This window comes from Osmerus mordax, chromosome 28 (genome assembly GCF_038355195.1).
Source record: "Osmerus mordax isolate fOsmMor3 chromosome 28, fOsmMor3.pri, whole genome shotgun sequence".
In the NCBI taxonomy this organism is placed as follows: Eukaryota; Metazoa; Chordata; class Actinopteri; order Osmeriformes; family Osmeridae; genus Osmerus; species Osmerus mordax.
The window spans coordinates 3315249-3332993 of NC_090077.1; the positions used below are offsets into that span (position 1 = coordinate 3315249).

At 44.5% G+C, this 17745-nt stretch overlaps 2 protein-coding genes across 3 annotated transcripts; both read left to right on the forward strand.

The window, feature by feature from the left end:
• The first annotated feature begins 32 nt into the window (after nt 1-32).
• Nucleotides 33-10786, forward strand: golga1 (golgin A1). Of its 2 annotated transcripts, none has more exons than XM_067231493.1 (24): nt 33-238; nt 667-961; nt 1995-2085; nt 2681-2755; nt 3303-3400; nt 3479-3511; nt 3938-4066; nt 4267-4436; nt 4529-4640; nt 4734-4817; nt 4909-5034; nt 5158-5253; nt 5373-5468; nt 5583-5678; nt 5854-6027; nt 6355-6450; nt 7013-7102; nt 7263-7365; nt 7502-7662; nt 7836-7994; nt 8111-8170; nt 8267-8503; nt 8586-8672; nt 8933-10786. In XM_067231493.1, the coding sequence occupies exons 2-24, from the start codon at nt 833-835 to the stop codon at nt 9011-9013; spliced, it is 2583 nt and encodes an 860-aa protein (XP_067087594.1). In that variant the 5' UTR covers nt 33-238; nt 667-832; the 3' UTR covers nt 9014-10786. The 2 variants fall into 2 exon arrangements, with proteins under 2 accessions (XP_067087594.1, XP_067087595.1); XM_067231494.1 differs by having other exon boundaries at nt 4529-4619.
• A 2839-nt stretch (nt 10787-13625) lies between these two features.
• Nucleotides 13626-15045, forward strand: rpl35 (ribosomal protein L35). Its single transcript, XM_067231576.1, has 4 exons — nt 13626-13704; nt 14358-14494; nt 14643-14724; nt 14857-15045. The coding sequence occupies exons 1-4, from the start codon at nt 13702-13704 to the stop codon at nt 15004-15006; spliced, it is 372 nt and encodes a 123-aa protein (XP_067087677.1). The 5' UTR covers nt 13626-13701; the 3' UTR covers nt 15007-15045.
• The last annotated feature ends 2700 nt before the right edge of the window (nt 15046-17745 follow it).

Here is a 17745-nt window from a genome sequence, read left to right on the forward strand (position 1 = left end):
AGGTGATTACGTGTTGATGTTCGCTAGGGGAAGCTAGCTCAAGAAACAAGGCTAGCTCAGCTAGTAGCTAGTCTACCAAACGGTTAATATTATAGCCGTGACATTATTGATAATAGGTTCATATTTGTAAATCAAACACGAGGGTTGTCTTTCAATTCGTTTTTCATTATAACGAAATGGGCTTCAGTAAAACATGTTCACTTTGTCTAACTACATAGTCTGCCAGCTTACTAGTACGGTAAGATAACCACTGTCTAGCTAACATTACTAAGCTAGCAGCTGAGGCTGTGTTGTTATAGCAAGCTTGGCGAGGAAGCTAACCGTCTAGTTTGCTAATCGGGTTTGGCTGACAGTACTCATTGTATTGCCAACCAGGATTTCCGAAATCACATGTAATTTATCTGAACAATCGAAATGATCTGAATTGTTTAGGTGTCGGAAAATGCAGCACAGAAAGTAACCCTTTAACTAACTAGGCTTGGCTATATCACACAGAACTATCAGAAAAATAATCTTAAGTAACTATCTGGTCGTCTGGCTATCTATTTTCATTAACAGCAAATGTGTAATGCTACAATACGCTTTTCATTCTTCAGTCCTTCTGCTAAAGGCATAATTAAGGCTACTCGATTTGCTGTAAACTCTTCCACCTGTTTTCTTTTTCAGGTGGAACAGAATGGAAATGAAAGTTCCCTTCTTACACATTGCTACGCAGAAACACTTCTTTTTGACCTAAGCAAGGGACCCTGAACTTGTGAGAGGACTCGCATTGAGGGGTAGTGTGCCCTTTTGAAGAAGCAAAACACATTTTGAAAGAGAACCAAACACAAAGATGTTTGCTAAGCTGAAAAAGAAGATTGCTGAGGAAGCAGCCACAGCTCCCAGGACAGGAGTCCGCATTCCCCGTTCCATCAGCAAAGAGTCGATTACCTCTGTGGGGGCAGATTCTGGAGATGACTTTGTAAGTATCTTTCCCAGCACACTGATGGCTTGAATCATTCAACCAAGCTTTTGTATAGTTTGCAAGAATCTGTTTGGAATATTCAGTAGTTAGTGAAGAAACAATAGACTAAAATAGCTAATAATAGATGAAATTGGATGTTGCGCCGCCTTCTTCCTGACTATAATGGGCCTCCTTTAGTGGTTTCTCCCTGTTTATAGTTGAGATTGTTTTGGACTGGATATGCAGCCCTGTCTGGGCTTAGCCTATTAGATCCCCCCTCACAACCATGTCAACAATCATAATGAAAATGTAAAAATGCAAGAAATTGCAGTTGAAGTAATATGAGATATTAGGAAGCCGAGTTCCATAATTCTCCCATAGCCATGCAAGAAGAATATTAGGCTAACACGTATGGGTTGTCGTTTTTGGAGTTTGCCAGCCATTGTTATATAGGTGTGTCAACTGGAGATTATCATCAACAAAGCTCAGCCTTTCATTATGCAGAATTCATGTCATAATAGTTAATGAAAATTTCTAATTTATTTGAGAAGCTTAAATTGTATGACCTAGATGTAGCAGTTTAATGTGTAGTCTTGAGTCACGTATACCTGGGTAATCTGAACCCCTGCTCTGGTTTCGTGTACTGCTTATGTTTCTTTCTCGCTTGACAACCCTCTCACGAAAGCTCTAGGCCCAGAAACAAACATGAAATAGACACAGACCTTTTGTTTTATGGACGGGATAGATGGCTCGGACAATTCCCAGAAGACATATTTAATTTAGTTGTGATTTCAGTGTTTTTTTATTTTTGTTTTCACTAAGAATAGCTCTGCTCATCTTTCGATGGGGAGCCAGGATCAAGTCGCCTGGACAGTTGCTTCTTACCTCTCACATTTGCACTGGATTGAATTATTTAAGTAATTCACTGACAATACGGCTAGATAATCTGGTAGGCTTAGCCTCATTTTATAAAAATGAAGTTAGGTAGTTAGTGTAGGGCCTTTTTAAATGTAATTTTCAGTGCTGATGGATCTTTTCATCTATCTCCCAGGCTTCTGATGGCAGTAGCTCCCGGGATGACCTATCCTCCCAGATCCTCAGGAGGAACGATCAGATTCGCAAGCTGGAGGCCAAGTTATCAGGTAAGACATGTCTGCGTAGGCCGAAGGTGCCCCAGGATGCTGATCTGAGGTCAGTGTAAAGCTATATCTACCAACAGCATGTTAGGATTGTGGGAGGGAGGCTGGTCTTAGTGCTGGTTTCTTCTACTGGTGGTAATTTGGTCAATGACAGTCACATGAACAGCAAACCTTTCTGGTCTTGGTACACAAGTAGGTTTTTGTCCTCGACGTTCACAAAGGTATAATGAAAAGTTGAGAACGTTAAGTAGCTAACTCTACAGGCTAGCGTAGGCTACATTTTGTCTGTCTTTCCCCAATTGCTCCAAAAGCTCTCCTCCCTTTAAGCTGTTTGGTGTGACTGTGATCCTTGAAAAGGTTAAAGGTAGCACATCCTCATGCAGCCTGATAACCAGGATGGTTTTCTCATGTAAGAAAATCATTTGTCCCCCCCCCCCCCCCCCCCCACCCTCATTTTTTCCCTCGATCACGTTTATCCTGCCTCTTTTATTTGACACCTCCTCGTTCTCCTTTTACCCTCATTCACCTGTCTTCCTTTCCTGTATGTGTGTGTCCCTGTGTGCTGTCGGCATCCCATACTCCCTCCTCCCGCCAATAGACTACGCTGAGCAGCTCCGACTCATGCAGAAGACCAAGGACAAGCTTGAAATTGCATTAGAAAAACACCAGGATTGTACGTACCTTTATTATCCTCCCATTTTCCTTTCCCCCCCCATTTGTTTTGTCTGCTGGCTGAGACAATGGCCACTGAACGCTGTGCACCATCCGCGTGTCTCACAAAGGGGCTACTTCCTCTGTGTTTTTCCATGTTCCAACACCAGTCACTAATAAAAACTTTTAAAACAGATCTGCTTTTCGCCTACATGCTTGATAAGTGGTTTGTAAGGGGACCTGTTTGTGATGACGTACAATTGACTAGCATGCCAATGTCATGTGTCGTTGAAGTACCTAGGAGCATTTTATAGCAATTAACACCTTTTGTAGCAGCACATTTTTCATGAATGTGTAATGATTTCAATATTTGTTCCAACTAACTTTCTACCTGTGTTGGCTATGCTAAATTGCACTGCTTGCCTTTGCTCAAACTTATTTAGCTTGGCTTCAAATAATAATTCTATGTTGAAGTAGGCTCTCACTCTTTCACAGATACAAGACACTAACAAGTAAGATGGTTCTGACCTGTAAAAAATATTATGACTGTCTTTTATATTACTCACCAGCATCAATGAGGAAACAACAAGAACAGAATGAATTTCACCAGGCCAGTAGAGCCAAAATGGCGGAGGGAATGGCATTAGCCCTGGAGAAAAAAGATCAGGTTAGCAATGCACTAACTAAAACTTTCTAAAACAATTATGGCGGAAACCTTTCTTAAATGTTCTTTCCTTGCTTACAGGAATGGATGGAGAGGATGGAAGTGCTGGAGAAGGTACGGTAAAGACCTTTATGCCCGTTCACACCAAGGACGAAAACGAGAAATATAACTAATGATATTTACGTCCACATCAACCTTGACTCTCGCTCGTCTTCAAATTCTGGGGATTTAAATTCGGATGGATTCTGATTGGTTGACAGTGTTCTATAGTTAGAGCTAATCAGCTGGGGGGGAAACCCTAACCCTATCGTTTTGAAAGTGATCCCAATTTTATCGTTCATCTTTAAAGTTGTTGTTATCGTTGTGGTGTGGACGCTATTGTTTTAAATATAGAACAACTCTTAAAACGATATCTTTATCATTACAGTTATCGTTCGTTCTTGGTGTAAAGGGGCCTGTCATTCTGTTCACCATGCGCCAAAGTCAGCCAGTTTATTAATTCTTAAATAAGTTTGAACGTATTCCTGACTCTTTCCTCAGGAGAAGGCCTCTCTGGCAGGGCGCCTGGACGAGATGATGGAGCAGAGCCTCAGTCTGTTCCAGAAGAGAGACGATCTGGACGAACTGGAGGGCTTCCAGCAGCAGGAACTCGCTAAAGTCAAACACATGGTATGCACAAAAACCCACTGTTGAACTCCTCGCATTAACACACAGGAGGCAAGTCTAACACGGACTCGTCAGAGGGGTTTTACCTGTCCGTTTACATGTCTGTCTAGAGCTGTGGACAGTCTACCTTGGTTACACACTAGAGTGAACCAAAAGTTATCATGTCGCCTCATGAGGTAGTTATGTTGTGTCTGTTCCTTTAGTTACTGAGAAAGGAGGAGCAGCTCAGCCAACGGGAGAGGGAGCTCCAGCAGAGAGAGGCTGAGCTGAAGACGGCAAAGAGAGCGCTGGCTGAAGCCCAGGAGAAGCTGCACGCTCTGACCGAGGAGCACGAGGAAACGTGCAGGCTTAACACGGAGCTGGAGGCCGAAAGGTAACAACATACCGATGTTCAAGGTCCCTCCAAATGTGTAACACGTTGGAACGTGTTAGATAATGTTATCGTGTGTGTGTGGTCTTTTCAAGGGAGGAGCTCCTGGAGGTCAGAGAGGAGGCTGAGAACAAAATCACAGAACTAGAGGGGAGGGGCCAGCACCTACAGAAGGTCATCCAGCAGGTCTCGGAAGACTTCCAGAAAGTTAGTCCCGGAGCCCACACGCATCTATAAGCACAGAACCAAAATCATTCAACTTGATGGTGCTGAACATTGTGTGTGTGTGTGTGTTTTCAGTCGCGGAGCTCAGCTACAGCCTTGGAGAGGCGTCTCCACATCCTGCAGGCAGAACACGATGCCCTGAAGTTACACCAACAGAAGGTTGGTGTAGCTCTCCTATACCAACACCCCAAGCTGGGCAGAGCTAGGCCCCACGATTGACTCCCCCCACCATCTTCCTCATTGTCCCCAGGCTGCAGTGACGGAGGAGGATAAGGAGCGCATGCTGTCGGACCTCCAGGAGAAGGTCTCGTCCCTTGAGAGGCGTCTCCAGGGCGACCTGAGCCAGGATGACCACATGCAGGAGCTGCTCAAGGAGGTGCGGAGCCTCGTCACCCTGTGCTGCGTAGTACGGAGGAGACACGGGGGGGGAGGAGGAGTGTGTATCATTGGATGGCTCACTAAAGCTTCTGTTTTGTGGGGGTGTGTGTGTGTCCTGTAGAAGTGTGCTCTAGAGCAGAGGATGGAGGAGACCCGAGTGGAGCTGTTGGAGGCACGTACCAACCACGCTGACACAGTCAGCTCACTGGAGGCTCAGGTAACCCCCACCCCACCTACCCCTCCCCATCTCTCCCTTTCTCCAGAGCAGCTCCTCTCCTCCTTCCCAGGCAGGGGGTTGGTGGTTCACGCTGCGTTCCTCCTCCTCTGCTCCCTCAGGTGTCCAGGATCAACAACAACGTGGGGGAGCTGCAGACGCTCCTGCGACACAAAGACGACGCGTCCAAGTCCTACCGGGAACGGACAGATGCCCAGGTACCACACTAGGGTCAGAGGGGACGCCCCCGTCACAGACGACAGACAGACAGACAGGCGTCAGTGCAGGCAGCAGGCGTCTCACCTGCCGCCCTGTGTCTCCTCCTCTCACAGATAGCGGGCCTGGAACAGCAGGCACTGGAGTGCAACGAGAGGCTCAAGAGCTCCGATCAGCAGATCGCCGACAAGCAAGCACGTCTGGACAAACTGGTAGATGCTCGCTTTATTCTGGACAGCGTGTTTGTTCACGGCGCTCGGAGGCGGGATGTAGCGTTAGCTTGGCAAGAGGGTGCTCTTTTTCCCATCTGTCACTATAGAGACGGGTGCGGCGAGTTTGTCAAAGCTGACCTGTCCCCTCTGTGTGTGTGTGTGTGTGTGCTCACAGCAGGCGGAGTGGAGTGCGGAGCGGGAGAGCCTGCAGCAGCAGGTGTCTGCAGAGCTGCAGCAGGTGTCTGCAGAGCTACAGCAGGGCCGGGAGGCTGCAGAACTGCTGCAGGAGCAGCTCTCCGCTCTGCAGGCTCAGAGAGACGCGGAGCTCTCCTCTGCCCAGAGCAGGATCGTGAGTCACCGATCTTATCAAAGCTTGGCTAGCGTCTTGACGCACTTTAACCTGTCTGTGGGCAGATGGGAGGCCTTTGGGTTGCTTAGCTGCTAATAAAACAAATAGTTAATATGGCATGTGTTTTATCACACAATGTTCTTGAGTGACCCATTATCACTTGCTACGTATGATACTACAGGATACCACATATATAGACTATTGGTCTTTTGGACTGTGGCCCTATCCTTTCTATCTAATACACTGTCATGTCTCGCTCAGTTGCCTCTCTCTCTCCCTTCATCCATCCTCCTAACCCTCTTGTCTCCCCTGTGTGTGTGAGTCTAGAGCGAGTTGGAGCTGGAGAGGTCCTCCCTGCTCCGGGCGAGCGAGGAGGCCGACGCCACCCTGAGGAGGCGGACAGACGAGCTGGAGCAGGCCAGGGTCAGAGCCCTCCTCCTGGTTCACATCACACTGATGGCACTGCCTGTTCCACCACCATCACTGACATGGTTCCTGACACCCAGAGCTAGCTTGGAGCTCAGTACGGGGGGGGGGGGGGGGGGGGACTGGAGGTCACGAGGTCGCAGGTTCAAATCCCCGCCTGCGTGTCACTTCGGATAAGTGTTTGCTGAGTAAACATTTCACATGAACTTAGAGTGCAGCAGCCCCGGTCCGAATAAGAGGTGTGATGTGTGTCCTCTCTCTCTCTCTCTCCCCCTCTCTCTCTCTCTCTCTCTCTCTCTTTCTCTCTCTCTCTCTCCCCCTCTCTCTCCCCCTCTCTCTCTCTCTCTCTCTCTCTCTCTCTCTCTCTCTCTCTCTCTCTCTCTCTCTCTCTCTCTCTCTCTCTCTCTCTCTCTCTCTCTCTCTCTCTCTCTCTCTCTCTCTCTCTCTCTCTCCCTCTCTCCCCCTTTCTCTCTCCCTCTCTCTCTCCCCCTTTCTCTCTCTCCCCCTCTCTCTCTCTCTCTCTCTCTCTCCCCCCCCTCTCTCTCTCTCCTGTCCCCAGGCGGAGCTGGGCAGCAGACAGACAGTGAGCGTGGAGATCGCCAAGGCTCTAGAGGACACCAGGAGACAGAAGGAGGAGCTCCAGCTGCAGGTCCTTAAGCACCGACATGCATGCCACCCAGAAGTCTCGCTCACGCTCTTATTAAATCACACTATCCCTTTTGTTTATGACCAATGGAAAAAGATGTCAACGATGTGGAAGGCTTACTAAATCTAATTTTTTTTCTTCTTCTCCTGTGCCCGGTTTCTAGGTAGGGGAGATGACTGCCTCTCTTCAGACCACAGAACAGGAGCTGAAGCAAGTCAATGAGCAGCTGCAACAGACAGAGGAAGAACTCCAAATGCTCCGCAATGGTGAACAAACGCCAGCGCCAACCTCAGCTCAATGACCCCCTCTGTACCGTGACATGACTACAACCTGAGTTGAAGAGGTCAACCAGGAGGAGCCAATCAGTGCTGTCACTTGACAGGTTTTGTGTTTGTTGTGCAGATCTCCAGTCAGCCCAGAGCTCTCTGTCCCGAGTCCAGGAGGAGAGGGAGAGTGTGCGGGTGCAGGCGGAGGAGAGGGAGGTGGAGAAGGACAGCCAGCTGGCCGGTCTGAGGCACCAGGTCCTCACCCAGACCCTGCAGCTGGACTCCTGCCAGTCACGGGTCAGAACACACACACTGGGGAGAGGGGAGGGGCAGACTCGGATCTGTGGTTAACCCACTTCAATACTTTTGATAAAAATAAAAAAAACTTTTACATTTGTCCTGTCAGAAACAGTAGAGTTGGGGTCTGCATTTCGTCTGATTGTATATGGCTGTGTGTGTGTGTGGCCCAGGTATCTGACCTGGAGGTGGAAGTGGACTCCCTGACTGGGCAGCTGCAGGCTCCGGACGTTTCTGAGCCCGACCAAAACGGGGCGGTTACTGTGGACGACCTGGACCACATGCAGAAGGTCAACAAAGACCTGGAACAGCAACTCGGAGAGAAGAACAAGGTCAGGGGCGTACGCCGTGGTTCACAACTGACACATTTGGAACAGAATCAATGGAGTGACAGTTTACGGTCGAGTGATGGTGCTGATTGTATTTTTATTTTTTTATTACTTTACAGACCATAAAGCAGCTGCAGCAGAGGCTAGCAGAACTGAAGAGGACCTTGCAGAAGGAGCTGGTGAGGTCTAGTAACACTGCTGTCTACGTGCAGAGCGAGGTAGGCTCTCTTTTGGCAGTGTGCAATGTTTTATTGTTATGTGTGTTTGTGGTGCAGAAGCTCAAACCTGATCCAGAGACTGAGGGAAAGGCCCAGGAGGGACGGGGAGATAGGCTGGAGAGGGCCTGCCAGGAGCCCCTATCATCCTCCACCACAGGCCTGTCCCTGGGCCCAGGCCTGACCACTTCCAACACCACTGTCACCAACACCTCAGACCTCAACGACTCCAGGGAGATCAACTTCGAGTACCTCAAACACGTGGTCCTCAAGTTCATGTCGTCCAGAGAGGCAGAGGTGAGAGGCGACCAGGACGGTAGCAGGGCCCATGTTTTAACGCAATGCCCGTCTAAGCTTTGCACTCTTCTTCTCTTGTCAGGCGTTTCAGCTCATCAGAGCCGTGTCGGTGCTGTTGAACTTTACTCGTGAGGAGGAGGACATGCTCAAACAGACTCTGGAATACAAGGTTGGTTTTCCCTCCCAAACCCGAGTTTCTCTGCTGCAGTAGAGATGGCTTTGTCAAAATGTATGGTATCTCAAGCAAGGGTGTGTGTTAATGTATGTGCCCCCTTCATATCGTAAATGTGCTGGCTGGGCATCTCATGGCCCATTTATTAGATGGACATACATTGCAACATGAATTATGTTTGCTCTGTTTCCATAGCCATATTTATACAGTGATTTAATTAATGTTTTGAAATAGCTGACTCTCTTATTGTCTTTCAGATGTCCTGGTTTGGATCCAAGCCATCTCCAAAGGGCAGTGTTCGACCATCCATTTCAGGAGCACCTGCTCACTGGACCTAAGGGGGGAGAGGAGGCTAGAGACATGGAAAGGAAGGACAAAGACAAGTTAACCTACAACATGTCCTCCTTGCATGTCTACCATCACTGTGGCAACTAAAGAAGGCACCACCCAAGCTTTAAAACGGTCTCTGACACAGACGCCGATGTAGCTCTGTAACCTTTCCTCGAAGGACTGCTCTTTAAGGACCGAGAAGGGCTTTGAAAGAACTCTGTATGGCTTGATTCTGACAACTGAAAGTCTTGCTTTTTAGTCAGTCATTTTTACTTTTCAAGGGGATTTTAGGAATTGGTTAAAGGCAGACTTGACTTTCACTCACTTATGTTGACCTGGAGTGTAACCTACTTTTTGTCTGAAATGAGGCACTGACGAGTTCTCCTCTGCTATAGACACGGTGCTGGTGTGTGTCAGTATCCTGCTCTGCTGTTACCATGGTGAGAGAGCTCCATCAGACTGCCATGGCTCTGTGTCAAACATGGGGCCTGACAGAATTGGCGGTTTCTCCCTTCGTGTGTTCCACTGTCTTTTGATTTCTTTGTCTTTCGTTTGGACATCAGAAAATGGTACTTACTGCCAATGACTTCCTGTGGTATGTGGTTGAGAAAGGGATTTGTGAATGATGAGAGCATGATGATAACCTTATAGATGCTTCAATTCATCCTCTCTATAGCTGAATGGCAATGTCCCTGCTTTCTGAAGGATCTAACTGTCTTTCATTTGGATATTGTCATGAATATATCGATATTATTTCAGAGGGCTGGTATATGATAATGAATCAGTTTAACAGGGTGCTTGGGAAATCCTTTATCTGAGCGGGTTAGAACTATATTTTCTTTATCAATAAGGAATATAGTTTAAAGAGGAGATGGGTAATCATTTTAATATAATGTTGAAGTAAATAATAATTGAAAGTTATCAAAATGAGAATGATTGGACATGCTCTACCTTCACCTGCCTTGTGTTTGTGTAAATTACGGTACATTCCATATGTCTATTTATATATGAAAACTGTACATATGCATTGAGAACTTTATAAATCAGTAGATGTAAATTATTTGGTTTGACCCCTGACAGTATTTTTTCATCATGTACCTCTTTATTGTTCCATACCTGGCCTGTTGCTCTGTTTTCACTTTCTGTTGGTACATGTTCCTTACTTAGGTCTTCTCTTTTTGAGCTAACAATTAAGACCATTAATCAGCTGGTGACGAAACATCTAGGGAATATGCATGCCTTATTCTTGACTGCATATTTGCACGTCCAGTTTGGCCACAACCACAGTGTTGACTATTCTAGTAAGAGACAGAAACAATCAAGAAATCTGGATCCTATGTGTTTTCATCAGCAAAGGGTAAATCATGTAAATGAAAGAAGAAAAGCATTTTGTCCATTGTACTGTCAAGGCATCTCCACTGTATGGATGTTTTTTTCAGGGTCAATATACAGCCATGAAGTGAAGGACTACAAGCGTTATTGTAATTGTGTTGCAGCTACCGTCATTCAGGTCATGTGGGCTATTTAGTGGAAACAACATAAGTTGTGCAGTCTGTGAAACTAAAAATAACTTTATTCTTTTGAAGGCTTGAATAGCCAATTTTGGCTTCACACCAGTACAGTCACAGTACAATACTATACCATATTATATATATATATTATATATATAATATATATATTATATATATAATATATACCATATTTTAGTTTTTAAAAGAGCCACCACTACAGACTATTGTCTTCATTGACTGTTTTCGATTACTGACAATAAATCAAGACATTGTAAAATTGGATTCCTTTCTTTCATTACTTTATTGATTCAACCAAGGGGCGATTTTAGACTCTTTTTAGGGGTGCTCAATCACACCTACATTTAATCTCAATACCCCTAAATCGAAAAAGGATTTTTTTCTAAAATCATTTTTTGTTCTGTAACGTTGGAGTTTGCGAACTTATGTTAGTGACAGATGACAAACTATTTTGGTTCAAGGGGCACAGTTTAATATCATGTGTCCCCGTGCTCTAGGTTGTAACGTTGGTAGCCCGCTTCGCGCCAGTAAAACCACATTTTAAGAAGTTGGCTACGTAGTAATTTCATGGAGCATATTATGAACACAAGTTGAAACGTAAGCAACTAAAATTGCCCAATGTTCTGACAGAGAACGTTGTGTCAAATTGTTTGTGGTTTAGATAGTGTCTGGTTCTAGTTCTATCATAGTGTTATTAGTGTTAACGTCGTCAGTTGACGTTGTTTGTAAACTAGCTACATCAGAGATTAACTAACGTTAGTTATCTGAAAACGTTAGAGCTACGTTAGAGCTATCTCGCTATAGTTCTCACTCAGCGTGAAGTACTAGCGTTGATTTACTTCATTATTTTAGTTAAAGTAGTTACAATGTTTCTAATGCTGATAGAATTGGTCTTCAGGAAATACATTTATGGACAGTGAATTGAAGCATGGAAACAAACCCTCACTCATTGGAAATGTCTGTTTTTCCGTAGGCCTGTCTATGCATATACGATTTTAAAAGAGCCAGGTTCAGGTGAGGGTAAGGAAACTGCATTACCACACAGCAACCCTACATTATATTAGAATACTGTTATGCATTGATATGGATCAATTTATACCTTTTATCAAATTATACTTTTGTTTGGTTAAGTTTGACTTTTGGTTTACAGCATTGAGGGATGAGAGGGAGAAGAGTATGGAGGACCAAACCTGCCATATTTACAAATGAATGAATGAATAAATAAATGTCCACATCCATGCATTTAGACAGAAATAAACGAATATATGTATTAATTAATGCACAATTGTCAATCAATAGTTACATATATTTTACATTAATGTATGTATTTATTTTTGTATTCATTTATTAATTGATTGATTGATTTATTCATTTATTTATTCATCCATTCATTTACTCGTTTATTTATTCATTCATTCATTCATTGTTCCCAATATGATAATGAGAGGAGGCCAGTAGGCGTGGAAACTGACGTTCAGACATTGCAATCAATCCAGAGCCATAGATTCAATCTAGCTAACGCCTGGGACACACTGGCTGCGAAGCGGATATCGTTTTTATGGACAACATAGCCTAGATTTAATTCACCATATGATATTTGGATAAACAAACATGTTATAAAGAATTGACTACGTTAGTTGTGGGCTATCACTTATATATTAACACCCAACTTCACTACGCTGACCGGCCAACCATGTGTTTACAGTACCCCGATAAAAACGATATCCGATCAATTCTCAAACTGTAAACATTTAAAAATAAAAAATCCTGATTGTTGATTGTCAAACCAACATTTTTGTCCTGTGTGTAAGAGCGAGATAGACGATCTGTCATAGCCCCCAATCAAGGAGAAGAGAAATTTGTGAAGATTGACGACACAAAGTTAATCATCGGAGATGAAATGTAGCTTAGTCCTACATGGAGTTGTATGCCCCACAGCACGTATTTTACAAAGACTACGGCAACAAAAGCCAAACATTGCCACGTTATGTTGGGAATGGGATGCTGTTGCGACGGTTGTTGGAGCAACAAGTTGCCTAATTAGCCTGTAGCCCATGCCATGTTTATGTACCATGTCAGCTTTACATGTATAAAAGGAAAGCTCAGAGAAGGTGAAAGGCTTGGTGACCGGCGTGGAGAAATGCGCGTCTAGTGTGAACAGCATCGCGTCATTCGTAGCAGATTGTGGCGCTTCAGGGCGCTTCGCAGCCAGTGTGTCCCAGGCGTTAGCTAGATTGAATCTATGGCTCTGGATTGATTGCAATGTCTGAACGTCAGTTTCCACGCCTACTGGCCTCTTCTCATTATCATATTGGGAACAATGAATGAATGAATGAATGAATGAATAAATAAATAAATGAATAAATAAATGAATTAATAAATGAATAAATAAATGAATAAATAAATGAATAAATAAATGAATACAAAAATAAATACATACATTAATGTAAAATATATGTAACTATTGATTGACAATTGTGCATTAATTAATACATATATTCGTTTATTTCTGTCTAAATGCATGGATGTGGACATTTATTTATTCATTTATTCATTTGTAAATATGGCAGGTTTGGTCCTCCATAGAAGAGAGATGGATGGAGTCAGCACAGAGATGAGAGACAGAAACAGAGACAGAGAGAGCAAGAACCAGGTGACAAAGCGGACAGGTAATCAAGACCACGTAGATGCTATGTGTTTTTTCCTAGGCGACAAAGCCTAATTCTCCCAGAGAAGTAGAAGGAATTATCCGCAGAGATATTTTAAACCAAAAGGGTTAAGAGGGTTGTGACTGTATGCTGGGATTGGTTTTGAGGTGAGTTGAGCCAATGTCAAAACAATATTAATTTAATATTAATTTATTGTTAAATAGTTGAATTATCCAGTGAAATTCGTGATTTAGCAGGTGGTTTAACATTTTTGGAAGATACTATCCGTGAGTCATTCTCATTAGGGGCCGAGCATCCCTGAAGGTCTGATCCTAGAATCGCCCCTGGGTAATAATAAAACGAGAAGATTTACATGATTTTTTTTTACATTTCAACGACATCCATCTGGTGGCAGTATGGGTGTTTCTGTGCATTTGAACTGATGAAGAAGAGCTCCGGAAGTTACAATTCGTGAACACGCGGTCGTCCGGTCTTTCCAGCAGGGCAGCGTCAAGGAACATGGTGAGAAAGAATTTGTCGCAACAAATCTATCGAATTGTTTCGTGTTTCTATCATAATTTGTCGGACTTTCTTTATTAATTTATGAATAAAGATCTTATGTACCTATTGATGCGTGTGTGTGTCGACAAGGACCCGTAGATTAGAGGCAATTAACATTAATCGCACGCTTTATATCACAACATACCCGTGGCATGCAGCGCAACTATCTAGCTAGCTAGTGGCGTTAGCATTCCGCTAGTAAGCTAGCTAACCAATAGGTAAAAATTAAGATCTACGTCCCTGTAAACGATTCGAAATTAATATTTTATGGTTTAAAATGTATTGAGTCATTTGGTACACGATCAGTTACTGTGTTTACGGGTGTCATTCTTTTGCCAAGATTAGTTCCGCTGTGAGACGAGCCAAGGCCGAGATGGCTTAGCTAGCTAGTCAGAAGATACTACCAAACGCTAGACTGTCTAAACTTGGTACCAATTTCGTTCTGTTACTGTCAATAAATAGGTTTTGAACCGTCATCCGTTCTGGTTAGGTACAGTAGTTACGTTATTTAGTGCAACGTTGGGTTAGCCTAGTGGCTACTATGCAATGGGCAGATGACACATAATTAGACTAGACTAGCTGTATAGATTTGTCATTCTTTCTGTCATTCACAGGCGAAAATCAAGGCAAGAGATCTGCGGGGCAAGAAGAAGGAGGAACTCCTCAAGCAGCTGGATGATCTGAAGAACGAGCTGTCCCAGCTCCGCGTAGCCAAGGTTACTGGTGGAGCTGCCTCTAAGCTTTCCAAGATGTAAGTTGGATAATTTCCACACTAGGTCTGTATTGGCTGACTTTTCTACCACCTTACATGTGTCCATGGCTATGCATCAAATGTTGTTCAAAAGGTGGCTTACCATTTTAGTTTCTTAGTTCTCAACCAACTTTCTTACTATTCATAGCTGCGTTGTCCGCAAGTCCATCGCCAGGGTCCTCACTGTCATCAACCAGACACAGAAGGAGAACCTCAGGAAGTTCTACAAGGTGAGGACTTGCGACACAATTATAGGATTGTGTTAAAATGGCAGGCTGTAAATTGGAAGCAAATATTTTCAGCCTGTATAAAATTTTCTGAATGTTGATATATCTAACTGGATTCTTTTTTTTGTCTTTCAGGGCAAGAAGTACAAGCCCCTGGACCTGAGGCCCAGGAAGACCAGGGCTATCCGCCGCAGGCTCAACAAGCATGAGGAAAGTCTGAAGACCAAGAAACAGCAGAGGAAGGACCTCCTGTACTCTGTTCGCAAATTTGCTGTCAAAGCCTAAAAGGGTGTTTCTATTGTTAAAATAAATCCAAGAAAAGGAGCTGACGTTGTCTGTCTTGTTTTATTAGATTTGTTTAAGCATGAATAAACATCTGGCTACTTATGATTTGTGTTCAGATTCAAATGGTACTAATTTTATGAATTAGAATTAGCATTTCAAGTTCACACATGCAAGGAATTTCCTGTGGCAGGAACGTGCATACAATCAACATATACGGATCTTTAATCTGTGTTTGAAAAAGATGAGATGATGTGTTTATATAAAGTATTAGCGACCCAACCCCTCCTTACCTGAGCTTGACTGGGAGATTCTCTTTAGGATTGGTCTGTCTGAATCTTGATATTACAGTTATCTGACCTAAAGTCAAGAAACTTCCAGTGAAGTTTACATGAATTAATGTAGTTGACAGGTTTAATGTCGTCTGAGTCGGATCAGTTATTGTGCTCATGTCTGAACAGTAATTCTACACTTAATGGGGAATGTAGCTTTTCATGAGTTTCAACAAGTAGATAAATGAATACTGTTCATGTTCATAGATGTTGTCAAGATGAGGCTCCGTTAGCTGAATGCAGTTACCAGGTGTTCCACAAGGGGGCAACATATCCCTTATATGGTTTTTCCAAACTCCGGTCATAAGGCTAATGCAGGGGTAATTTAATTAAACCATATTTTGTTGGGCAACAAATACAGTACCATGAATCATATCGTCATACTCAGTCGACTCAGCCCCAATGTTGTGATAGGTGGTATTCAAGTTGAAATAAAGGTTTTTGGATCTATGAAGTGGCCCTGCGTGTTTTGTTGATAACTGTAGTAAAGTACATCTCTAGACATGGGTTTACACTTCACGCTCGTCACCTCTTCTCAATAAATGGGGTTTGTTTCTCCTCGTCTGTGGTGGTTGCGTGACTGAATGTTGTTCACCGACACCCTGTTTTCACACAAAAACTGGAAGAGAATCCAGTACAATGTAATTCCCTGTTGGTGTTTTATTTTCCCTGGCATGCGTTTGTATTTACCCAGGTCTCCTGTTTCAGTTCTGTCCTCTGCACCATCAGTGCCATGTTATTGCTCCTGTGACTGAGTGGGTCTGGACAATTCAAGAAACCTCATCACAATATGAACACAATCCCCTCTTGGTTGTGGTCTGTTTGTGCTCTGATGATATCTTCTAGGGTAACACACATCAGTCCTGTTCGCCTGGAGCCAGCAGGCCGTGTTCACGTGTTTACATGCTTTGTCGTAAGGCCACTGACATCTTCACTCAGAGAGACCAATGCAAATATTTTCTTTCTGTGAACTGGAAGTAAAATCACAATATCCTCTTATCCTTTGGATCTAGTCCTGCGATATTTAATTTGTCCCCCGAACGCCACTCGTCTTGGGTGTTGTGGTCTGGGATCTGAGAGCTTTTCAGCGAAGCACCCGTTAGGGGTTCTACCCTAAGGGTAGATGGCTATCTCAACAGACGAACCATCCAGGGATCAAATGTGAAAGGCAGGATCATGTTTGATTAGTTCTGTATTTACCCAAGCAGTCTTGCAGGACACACACACTCTTAACCTCCCGAGGGCCATGGAAGCCCCACACAAGTGTCTTGGTCGTTTTTATTTGGGGGATTCTATCCGGGCCCTGCTTGAAAGGCGCATGGTGCCTCACAGATGTGGGGGGCCTCCCTTTATGAACAGCTGCAGGCGTTATCAGGAGAGGGTTGCATATCTTCCCCTGCTCCATGTCACGTCCATGTGGACCTGGTTTCAGGGCTGGGAGGCAGGCTCGGTCGCCTGTGATCTCCTGTAACCCGTGGTTTCCACTGGGGTCCAGAGACCGGACTTCCTCTTCGGAGTCTTGCGGTCTGATGTCATCCGAGGGGTCCTGCGGCGCAGAGAGGAACGCAGGGTCTTGCATTTGGAGGGTCTCTGCTGGTTCTTGTGGACTCGTGTGGCTTGAAAGGTCCTGGGTCCTGGGCCTTTCTGAGATGATCTGTGCATCGATACCATCTGCGCCGTGTTGGAGACTAATGTCTTCTTGAATAGGCCTGTTGTTCAAAACATGCATATGATGGTGATTACATGGAAATGCACAACAGTTGTTGTGCAACTTGAACGCAAACACGTTCAATGTCATTTTCGTTGACAGTTCAGCAGAGGGTTTCACACAGCGATGCCCACAGATCTTATTTAAGCAGTGGCTGGTATTGTTTGTGCTCCAGATTCCACGAGACCTGATAAACAGTTTGCGCTCTCACATGTGGCTCCTTGCCTGCATGTTTCTGTCTAACATTTATGTCTCCCCACCCAGCCTCTGACATCACTTGTGAGGCCTATTTCAGTGCTCTGTTATGCCTGGAGGAGAAGGCAAAACCAAACATGATATTTAAGATATGATCTGAGGGACAGGGTATTATACCAACGCATATGGTGGGACTGCTGTGCAAAACTCTCTGCTCAACCCCCGTAACACCAGGCCCCCAAACTCCATACCCCGAGTTCTCACTGCCTGTGTCCTCCTCCTCTTCACAGCGTGATGAAGGGAGGTAGAGGTGCAGCATCGGAGTGGAGATGCCTCTCCTCGCGTCCACCTGCTGTCCATGAATGGTGTCACACGCAACTTTGCAAGGTCTCCTGGGACACGCTGAAAAAAAACAAACAGGATTCCGAGCCAGGCATTCTGAGGTTGAGGGAAGGGGGGGGGGGTTTGGAAGTGTCAACAGTCCCATTTGTCTCCAAGCTGCAGATA

Excerpts from the sequence above, each read along its gene's own strand:
- rpl35 (XM_067231576.1), top strand. Across the intron at positions 14,495-14,642 it reads GCCTCTAAGCTTTCCAAGAT|CTGCGTTGTCCGCAAGTCCA; the intron begins GTAAGTTGGATA and ends TACTATTCATAG. Across the intron at positions 14,725-14,856 it reads ACCTCAGGAAGTTCTACAAG|GGCAAGAAGTACAAGCCCCT; the intron begins GTGAGGACTTGC and ends TTTGTCTTTCAG.
- golga1 (XM_067231493.1), top strand. The coding sequence starts at position 833 with ATGTTTGCTAAGCTGAAAAAGAAGATTGCTGAGGAAGCAGCCACAGCT. Across the intron at positions 5,679-5,853 it reads AAGCACGTCTGGACAAACTG|CAGGCGGAGTGGAGTGCGGA; the intron begins GTAGATGCTCGC and ends GTGTGCTCACAG. Across the intron at positions 8,673-8,932 it reads AACAGACTCTGGAATACAAG|ATGTCCTGGTTTGGATCCAA; the intron begins GTTGGTTTTCCC and ends ATTGTCTTTCAG.